Raw genomic sequence first — 11,109 nt, forward strand, 5'->3', positions numbered from 1 at the left:
TCTCCATTCTCTTATTGTATTTCATCAATCAAAATTGATTTATAAAATTTTTACACTGCATAATATATGTGTTATAAATTATGCTACAGTGTTATTGATTTTATCATCAATTCTGCCATTAACGTTACACCTTTCAGATGTGTTTTATGTGATTTTTCATCTCATATTCATAACACAGAGTCATTAGTATCGTGACGACAGTCCAAGGTCAAACATTTGTTGTGTTGAATATACAAGACAATTTATTAGTTCATTGATCTTGATAAACGTCGATATGGTAATCAATAATCAATAATACAACTACAGACATATAAAATATTGTAACAGTTTATTAATCAACAATAACATGGTGAACATAATGATGATGGCATAACAATAATTTGAAATTCATGAAAACAAAAGTATCAATGATGATATTGGTCTAAAATGACCTTCTTTACCAACTGTTCCGTAGGGTGGCCAGACTTCTCAACAACAGCATTGAATCCACTATGTTTCTCAACTGTATACTTGACAGTCCTGATGGTACCGTCAGCTTCATGAAGAGAGTACTCTCCGTGAGTGATGTCACCATCCCTGGATTCTTTGTGGGAGTGGATATCACCAGTGTGGTGGTCTTCTACCTCATAAGCGAATTCATATTTTGGGTGGGCCTGAAAATGGAAACAGAGATAAAGTAAACCTAATTTTGATCTGTGCAAGTTTTGGTTTATGCTAGGCAACAGCTGAAGTTGAATCGAGTAGTGTAAGTATTGAATGGGTATGAGATAGTTACACATAAAGACATTCCCATTGTTATTTCGAACCTGTTCTTCGATCATCTGATGGTTGTTACTAGAAAGCAATGAGTTGACAAACAAAATTACTAACATAATCGGGTGATAATAGTTAGGCTAGGTCCGAAGTCAGTGGATCAAAATTACTAACATAATCAGGTGATAACAGTTACGCTAGGTCCGAAGTAAATGGATCTATTCGAACCTCCACCGCAACCCACAAGGGTTTGTTGTGGCTCACACATTTTTACATTCGACCAAACGAACTCAGCTTCTTAACGAAGCCGATTAGTTTGTATGGTGAGTGGTCTTTCAGGTCAGATGGTTAGAGTACGGCTCTTCCGAGCCCTGAAAACCTGATTCAGTCCCCAGCGGGGCAGACACAAAGTATGTGCTCTGCTGTTTCATCATTTTCGGAACAAAAGCGACACACAGTGTCCGAGTATCTGCATATGATGATTCAAATGACAGTGACTTGTAAGAAGGCATGTAAGACATCGTAGTTCATGCCTACTGTGGTCCAATAACTGTTTGGTATTAAGCTTCGAAGAAATTTTTTTTTCTGAAGGGAACGCTCCTGCTCGAAGTGTGGGAATCCATGACTCTGTCACAGCCTACCCACTAAAACCCCTCTTCAGCATTCAAGTGGCTCTTTGTGGAACTGCTTTGGAGCATTACTTCAGAAAGGGGATGCTTATTGTTCTTAGTTTTTTTCCTCATCGCTGTCTATTTTCTCTCACCCTGATGTCTCTCTCCTTCGTGTCAATTATGTATTTGGCCAGGGAGCTTATCTTAGTCCAAATTTCTGCATCCTCCAGCATCTTGTTTATTATGTTGTCTGGAATTAGTTGACCTGTGATCGTTTCCACTTTTTGTCTTTTTTTGATGCCATCTCATACAGGTGAAGAATGTATGTTTGACGGTGTCACCTTCCTCGCAGTATATGCATGAGTCGCTATTGCTTACATGGAAGCGTTTGCGGTGAGTCTGGAAGCACCCGTACCCTGTTGGTAGCTGTGTCAGGTGGTACGAGGTATCACCATGCTTCCCCGAAAACCAGGAAGCTACATCCGGGATAAGTCTGCGCGTCCACAGTCCTGTGTCTGCTTCTCCTTGCCACCATTCCCGCCATCTTTCGAGCATAGTCGTGTTAGCGTTGGTCTTCTCAGTTGACCTCTCTTCCATTCTTTGTCTATCCCATATGTAGATGGGGGGGAATCCGTGCTACTACTAATAGTGCTCTAGTGGATGCGGTTCTGTATGCTCCAGTTATATAGATAGCCGTCCAACGTTGAATGCTTAACGAGACTTTTCAGTTGGCCTCTCTCTGTAGAGCTTTGTGCCAGATTGGTGCTGCATAGAGCATAATTGAATGCACCACTGAGCACAGGATTTTTCTTGTGGCCTCTCTCGGACCTCTAGCTTTGGGCATCAGCCTTCCTATCGCCGATAGTGCTTGGTCAGCTTTTTCCGCTGTTCTCCTTATATGAGCCCACATTTTCATGATTTTATCCAACAGCATACCTAGATATCCCACCTCTTCCTGGCTCTCCACCACGGTATCCTCAATTTCCATGCTGATGGTCGTGATTTTTCTTCCTGCTACCAAGAGAACTGCTTCCGTTTTCTGTGGGGCTAGTCTCAATCGCTTATGATGGAGCCATTCTGCAATATTTTGTAGAGTCTGATTTGCTATCATTTGCAGGTTTTCCTTCGTTTTGGCTGTAACTACAATCCCCACATCATCGGCAAAGCATACAGGCCTGACTCCATCCGGGGTTTGGATACTGAAGATGCTGTCATAGTAGAAGTTCCACAGAGTAGGTCCTAATACGGATCCCTGAGGAATTTCACAGGTAACTTCCATTTTTGTTTCCACTCCTATCATTAGCCATCTCTCTTCGAGAGATTAACATTTTAACGAGGTACGGGGTGATCTTTCTCCTGTGCAGCTCCTCCAGAATTCCGTTCCACGGTGCTGTGTTGAATGCGTTCTGCACATCGATGGTTATAAGAGTGCACAGCTTCCTCTTATGATAGCCCGCCCGTTCTCTCTATTTCTATCTTCAGTCTTCCCAATAGCATTTTTTGTAGCAGCTTTCCCAGGACATTCAACACACATATGGGTCGGAACGCCTTGTTTGTGCTTTCTGCTTTACTTTCTTTCTCGATTAGTACCAGCCTCGCGGTTTTCCATTCCTTCGGAAAATTACCCTCCATCAGTGCTGCGTTTATAGTCTCCAGCACTTCATCCGGATACTTTTGCGCTGCTGCTCTGACTACTTCTGCTGTCAGACCGTCCGTACCAGGAGCCTTCTTCACCTTGGTCTTCTTTACTGCTGTCAGCAATTCCTCTATACTGAATTTAGGGACTTCATTTTGGAGCACTATGGGTTTTTTCCATTCTGTTACTGAGTGCTCTGGGAAAGGGGTTTGGCTATTTCTCTCTGTACATTGTCTGTCATCGTTATCGTTTGTGGGGTTCTGATTTTTTACGTGACTATCTGGTATCCTTTTCCCCATCTATCTGCATCTACTTCATTCTGGAGCACCTTCCACTCGAAGGAGTGAAACAATCCTGGAAGATTGTGACAGGAGTCCATAAATCTTCCTGCCACCAGGTCTTCAATCTTTGTTTGGCAAAGCGATGCACATGACAGGTTCTGGTCCGATGAAACTGCTTCGAGCACCCTCCTCTGCAAGGGAGGCCAGGCCAGTATGGCCAGAAATGTGGACCAGAGACAATCTGCAGACCAGAGACAATCTGTTGAGTCTTCCTATCGGGAAGAAGAATATTTTTATTGACTAGTGTATGAGGTTGGATTCTCCCAATCTCTCCGCACACAATTCAATAGCGTAAATTTCCACTTGAAATACAGTTGCATAGGTTGCATACAGGTTAATATCTCTGTCCTGGCTCTGCGACTAAAATCACCTGCACCAGAACCGGAAGGTGTTTTTGATCCATTTGTGAACCAACAACTAACTGCTCTCAATATTTCCTTCTCCTGGAGGATCCAGTTCTCTCTACTCGGGAACAGTTCGTATTAGATAGTTGGAGGCATAAAGTCAGATGCCATTTCCAAAATGCTGTGGCTTCCAGTGTCACTCTGCATCAAATTGGTTTGTGCAATTGGCAATGTGCACAAGTCTATATGCAGGCCATCTATACTCTCTCTCCAGAAAAATGTGGAAAGCAGGTATGATAATAGTACTCCTCCATTCCGAATATTTTATCTAAAGAAAGAGTGACTCAAATTAGCAAATGAATTGATCTGTTGCAGATTTGTCTACGTCTATTCGAAGATATATGATAGAACTGACCGATACTTGGATGGATAAAAATCCATTTTAACGTATTCAAAAAAAATACTTCAATGTAGCATTGAAGAAATGTTACTGATAATAGTAATACTGTGAGATTTTCACATAGAATTTTATGAAATAACGACACGTGTTGGCTTCCCATTTGTATACTGGGGGACTTTTTCGGTCCACCATCTTTGGAATAACATTTGATATAATCTGAAACGCTTTCGTGCTGATGAACATTTGAATTGAGTCGTATGAATCTTAAAACAAATTAGGTTTTTACGGAATATCCTTTTCACTCACCAATTCTACATTAATACGGATTGTTTTCAATCAATTCACCTGTAAACCAAGATGAATCGAATGTTGGTTGAAAATACTAATGCAAATAAAGAAGTTTTACTGGACAACTGAAAAGTTTGGAAGTGATATGTTCGAAAAAGTTATGCTGAATATGAAAAATGGAATCAACAGGTAGAAAACAACAATTTCTTTTTCAACAAGGGTGAAAAATCGTAATTTTGTTTCTCATCGCAGGAGAATACGTATATTTGAATTGTTTTACTTTTTATTTTCATTTTTAGGTTTTGTTCAATTGTTCTATTTTTACTTGTATTTCATTTCAGTGTTATTTCATTTAAGGTTTTTTGCCTAATACAATTGTTATTTTCAGCTATTCTTTTTTTTTAATTAGTTTTTCCAGAAATTTCAAACCATTTTACATAATATCAGACAATGGGTGTCCAAACTAATGAAATTCATCATGAAACATTGTCAATCATCTTCAAACAAACAAGGAATTGATAACCTCTCATAGGTTAGATTCAAATTTTGAATATGATACCTCACCAAGTATCTTTGAGTATTTATTATACATTTAACAAATTCTGTCAATAGGGGATTTATGTTGATTGACATGAAAAGTAATTTGTCGCGGACGAATATTTGGCAGCGGAACATAAAAACAGATTTGACTAGTGACCTTTCCATTCAAAAATTTTCTTTGAAATAGTATTCTCTTTATAATTCTTCTATTTTCTAGTAATTCTGTCTGGAATTCATCGCTGATTGGTCCATACGACATAAAACTTGGCGAACTACCGGGTTTTTCCAAATACAAATATTTCAGAAATTTGTTTTGAATTGTTTCGAAAATCTGATTTGATTTTTTATGATTTGATTCCCATATAATATCAGCATACTCTTATTTACTTCGAACAGTTATATTAAACAGATATTGTACACTGTTTATGTCTATGAATTCATAAGTGCAACTTATGAATTTCAGGAAGAGGAACTTGAGGTCACGAATTTCTTGAACCCTTTCTTAAACTGTATTCTGCATTATATGAACAAAATGATTGGAAATCTTACTTCTACTGAACGTCATAACTCTGCATTTGCAAATATTAAATGGTAATTTATTACCCCTGGGCCGAATAGTTATTTCATTTATATCATTTTGGAGTCCAAAATTGTCAGTTAGAATTCAGATCTGTGATGTTTCTGAACATTTTCAAATTTTCAGCATATAGCAAGCAGTCCAATAACACTTTTTTCAGGAGGTCATTGATGAAAATTAAGAAAAGCAATGGGCCTAGGTTGGACCCTTGGAGTCCATGCTATATTCTTTTCTTCAAATATGAGACAAAAAGGTTATTGGATGGTTACTGAGTCCGTAATATTTCAATTTTGCTACTGCAAAACCAGTGAAGACACATTAAAAATACTGATTTGATTCTACATTGAGCTGAAATATTTGTGACAGAACTTTACTTTCTCATAAACGAAGACATATTCAAAGGCATCAGGTGTAGGAAAGTTGAATAATGAATACTCACATATTCTTCTTCGTGTCCTTTGGAAAAAGTCGTTTGGGCAACGATGTTAGCAGAATAACTATTAGCAGGAACCCCATGTACAGACTGCTGAGAGTGATGTGTTGAAGATGGAGTTTGCTGATGAGCAGATGACAAAATTTGTGGAGCTGAATACAGAGATGCATGAGAAGAACCACTATATGATGGTACTGTGTGTAGTGGAGCAGAGTACTGGGTAGGCACTTTTACTGAAGCTGGGTCAGAATGAATATGGTGCACAGTGTTGTGATTATCATTGAATGATGCAAACGATGTAGCTGATTGATAAGACTGCTCAACTCCAACTGTAATCGCTACAACTGACGTCAATACTATAATAATCTGAAAATAAGAAGAGTGAGTTAATCATTTCTGAATGAAACAATCCCAGTGTGTCTGATTCATTCAACCCCTTGATATTGAAAATACTTACTTTGTTGTACATTTTTGTCTGTTAGTGATAACTTGTCAAAGACCAAACTAGACTGATTGAGAAACTGTCACCACCACCTTTTTATAGGTGATATCTCATATTTGAGACTGATTTTAACCAATATTAGCCCCCGAAAACTTGGTAATTATCTAATACTCATTCTTATATTCTTATATAACTCATTAGAATGGCATATTAACAAGCAATCATTTAAATTCGTGGTACAGTTATGCTCAAATAATTATGTAAAAATTGTAGGTTGGAATGTGTCATTTGAATTTTGTTTTCGTCAGAGTCGATATTTTTTACTTGGGACTAAACCAGGTGTTTTTCAAGTAACGCCAAGAAATGTATAAAGAACAAAATATGTTCTCTCAGTTCTGATATACAAAGAGCGTCAAATGAATGAAATATTTGAGATGGTTTCAAAGATGATGGACAACTTTATAAAAATATGACATAACTGACCAATACTTGACGAGAATACATTATAACGTATCCAAAACACGTACTTTGGTATGTGATTTCCACTTGAAAGTTCACAAAATCACGACACGTGTTTTGCTATACGATATCATCCTCAGGCGTCACAGTACGCATACTCGTTTATGTAAAATTTCAAGTTGAAATCTCAGAATGGATTTTTGAAAAGATATTTTTGTAACTGTATCGGTACTACACCGTAGTACCAATGGAGATAGAGGAGTTGCTGAAGTCCCCCATAGAGGAACTACAAGCTATAAATTCTCTACTAGCAAAACTGAAAGATCTTGAGGTAGAAATCACTATAAATTCGAGATCCGATCGAATTCGAAGCTTTGTGACGAACACGAGCAAAACTGTTTTTATCGTTTCTCATCGTGATGATGAATTACTTTATTAGTCCTAAATATATTCAGCCTTTCTGTCCAGAATTAGAATTTGGCTTTGATAAACCGGAAATTTTTCTTTGTATAATACTCTCAACAAAACTCTTGTACAAATACTCACCAGATTCAATGAATCCTACGAAGAACCATAAAAACATTTTTTATTTCAATGAATGGAATGCGTGAACGTGAAAAAATGCTTTCACTCTTATTTCTCTGCTTTCACTGTTTTTTCTCTGTTGGTATTTGTACGATGGACCCTGCTGGTTATATAACTTTTTTCAAGACCAATTGCCCAAACACCAAACTGATATTTTTGCACTCGACGCGCGTTTCGCCAACAAAGTTAGCATCCTCAGGAGAAGAAAATTGATACCTAGTCTAGTCTGGTTAATCCTTATATACTAAAATTTGTTACCTGAGGTTGTATACCTGAAGTCCAATATGGAATTTCTCGGTAATTAACTTCCTGCAAGTTCTTAGTCATTTTTATCTTCCTAACAGAAGATCAAAAAGCGGCCTAAACGGGATGGGTCCCTTATCGCCATTCATGCTGTTCTTACATTTTGCTATTTCTAGACTCTCACATGCATCGAGTAGCCTGGTGTCATGCACATGCTTTATCAGTTTCAGATTGTTTTCACCAATTATGTGGTCCTTGTCTAGAGCATGTTGGACGACACTAGATTTTTCTATCCTTCCGTATTTTATGTGTGCACAATGCTCCTTGAAGCGGGTTTTAATTGCTCGTCGGCTCTGGCCGATGTATTTGCTGTTGCAATCTTGACAACTGATTTCGTAAATCCCCGACCTTTCTGTGTTTTCTAGTCTATCTTTCGGATTACCAAGAAGCTGTTGCAATTATTAAGAAGTTTCATATGCAACTTTCATGTTTACTTTATCGAATATCTGTTGAAGCCCTATCTTGTATTGGGGTTCATATGGGATTACTATAAACTTGTTATTACTCTCCTCATTTTGAAAAGTCGAAGATTCACCAAGTGCTTCCCTAAACTTGCATTTTCTAATTATCTTGTCAACTATATCTGGGTTAAAACCGTTTGCTTCAGCTACATACCTAATCACTCTCTTTTCATTGTCGTACTTTAAAGGAAAAGTTATTAACCTGTGTACCAGAATTTGCAATGCCGCCATTTTGTGTTGTTGACAATGATTCGAGTCATTGGGAATGCATCTGAAAGTGCCCGTGTCTTTCCTGTAAATATCAAATTCTATTTCGTTCTGTTCGTTCCTTATGACCAATACATCTAAAAACGGCAACTTTCGTTCTTTTTCTACTTCATATGTGAATTTTATACTCTTACACCTGTTGTTTAGTGCTAAAAGGACATTCTCAATTGTGGTTATCCTTGTATCAACCACATACAAGGGACATACCTGATCCAGTCCCTAGAGAAGTAACTCAGTTCTTTCCCAGCTTCCGTCTCAAACCTACCCATGAATAGGTTCGCTATAAATGGAGCCAATGGGTTACCCATAGCCGTTCCTTCACGCTGTTCATAATATGAGCCATTATATTGAAAACAATTTTGATCCATGCAAAGCTTGGTGAGTTGAATGTATTCAACAGCTTCATTTGCTAAGTTGTTCGATTTCAGAAGATCCCTCAATGAATTCTTGTGAGTTTTTAACACTCGCATCGGTTGAGCCGGTCGGGAGATTTTAAAATTCGTTTGTCAACCATTCAGCGATATTATACGAAGGCGAATTAATTGATGAGACTATTGGTCGCATCGATTTTCCAGGTTTGTGTATTTTTGGTAAACAATATATCTTTGGTACTGTGGGATTTGAAAGTTGTAGCCTCTTGTTTAAAATCGGTGTGATCAGTGTCTTGCATTTTTTCAATGTGGCTTTTACGTTACGTTAGCATCATCTTGGATGATGGATTTCGTGGTAATTTCTGATATGGACCATTTTAAATTAAGCTGTCGACTCTCTCAAAATAATCTTCTTTATCCCAAACCACCACTTTGTTTCCTTTGTCCGCTTTTAAATAAAAACAGTCCTTTTCTTTCAATCTCTTGATGATTTTCTCTTCTTTTCTCGATGAAATGTGTGGCTCTTTGCTCATATTTTTGGAAATTTGTTGTTTACATGCTTCGCGAACAAATCCTTCTGAAGTTTCCAGTAGTTGCTGAATAGAGCTTTCGATACGTACGACTGCTTCTTCCAAATCCTTTTTGGGAGATCTGGCGCAGTATTTGAAACCTTTATTCAATAATTCAATTCACATATGAAGTAGAAAAAGAACGAAAGTTGCCGTTTTTAGATGTATTGGTCATAAGGAACGAACAGAACGCAATAGAATTTGACATTTACAGGAAAGACACGGGCACTTTCAGATACATTACCAATGACTCGAATCATTGTTCACAACACAAAATGGCGGCACTGCAATTTCTGGAACACAGGTTAATAACTTTTTCTTTAAAGAAAGATAAGTACGACAATGAAAAGAGAATGATTTGGTATGCAGCTGAAGCAAATGGTTTTAACCCAGATATAGTTGACAAGTCAATTAGAAAATGCAAGTTTAGGAAAGCACTTCGTAAATCTTCGACTTTTCAAAAAAAAAGAGAGTAATAACAAGTTTATATTAATCCCATATGAACCCCAATACACGAAAGGGCTTCAACAGATATTCGATAAAGTAAACATGAAAGTTGCACATTAGAAAACTTCTTATAAATTGCAACAGCTTCTTGGTAATCCAAAAGATAGACTAGAAAACACAGAATAGACGAATAGACCCACTCTCTTTGTACCTAACCTAACTAAACCTATTTCTCTGTTAGAAAAATGAAATGTGTGTTAGTTCTTAACACCATTTCAGTGTTTGAAGATCACATTCTTGTCAACTGTTGCTATCAATCGGAGTAATTGACCACTGAAGCTGAAAAAGTGTTTTTATTGTGAATGACTAGACTAGATGACCCTAAAAGGGTTAGCAGACAAGCCCTATTAGTCTTGAACAGACAACGTGTAACCTCAGGGCTAGTACTAGAGTGTCACCAAGATTTAGCCAAAGCCTCGGTAGGTAGGAAAAAGGGCATGACAGAAGTAAAGGTTCTCGCATTGCTGACTCTTTAGCCAAAGAAGCAGCTGGACTGAGAATTTTAGGACCCAGTGGCACCTACGGCCTGATGACTTAGACTAGCCAAATGTTACACACATGCTCAATCCCTAAAGAGATAGGATGGAATCAAAAGATGCAACCTTGCCAAGATCACCTTGGGTGACCCTGGGAAGCTGGCGCCGAAAGAATATCTGGCGATGACCAGGAAAAATCTACCCTCAACAATAGGATTTCTGACTGGCCACTGTCAACTAAGGAAACACCTAGTGGCTTAGTGCAGGATGTCCTCTATGCAGGATGTGTGAACAGAAAGATGAGACTATCAGGCATGTTCTATGCGAGTGCCCGGAGTTATTGTCAATAAAAGAGTGTGTTCGGCGAGTCTTGACCTACAACACTTGCCGATATAAAGAAGATATCTCTCAGTGACCTGTCCACCTTCCTGGAAAGGACAGGATGGACGATGCCTAGGAGGACAACTCTTCGGGAGGATGTACAATGGGTCACATGTGGCCTAAGTGCTGCTGGCTTACACTCACCCTCCCTACTCTACAGGTTCAGATACAGAGATAGCTGACTCTATTACTGATCCACTGATCTCTAGGAGTGACTCTCACATACTTTTCATTTTTCATTTCCATAAAACAAAGTGGTTTTTCATGTACGAACTCCTAATTCCTTTGTAATGATTGTCTCAGTCTTTCGGTAAATCATTTCGTGAAATTTCTTGTCTTGGGAAATCAAATTGACCCAATCGTTA

General features: G+C 38.2%; 1 protein-coding gene across 1 annotated transcript; it reads right to left on the reverse strand.

Moving 5' to 3' along the window:
- Positions 1-306: 306 nt before the first annotated feature.
- Positions 307-6,609, reverse strand: LOC111508375 (uncharacterized). Its single transcript, XM_023163844.2, has 3 exons — positions 6,381-6,609; positions 5,930-6,289; positions 307-653 (listed from the first exon to the last, which is right to left on the reverse strand). The coding sequence occupies exons 1-3, from the start codon at positions 6,390-6,392 to the stop codon at positions 405-407; spliced, it is 621 nt and encodes a 206-aa protein (XP_023019612.2). The 5' UTR covers positions 6,393-6,609; the 3' UTR covers positions 307-404.
- Positions 6,610-11,109: the final 4,500 nt, after the last annotated feature.

The sequence above is a fragment of the Leptinotarsa decemlineata genome, unplaced genomic scaffold (genome assembly GCF_025532065.1).
Source record: "Leptinotarsa decemlineata unplaced genomic scaffold, Ldec_3_MD MMD2_tig00000505_RagTag_RagTag, whole genome shotgun sequence".
In the NCBI taxonomy this organism is placed as follows: Eukaryota; Metazoa; Arthropoda; class Insecta; order Coleoptera; family Chrysomelidae; genus Leptinotarsa; species Leptinotarsa decemlineata.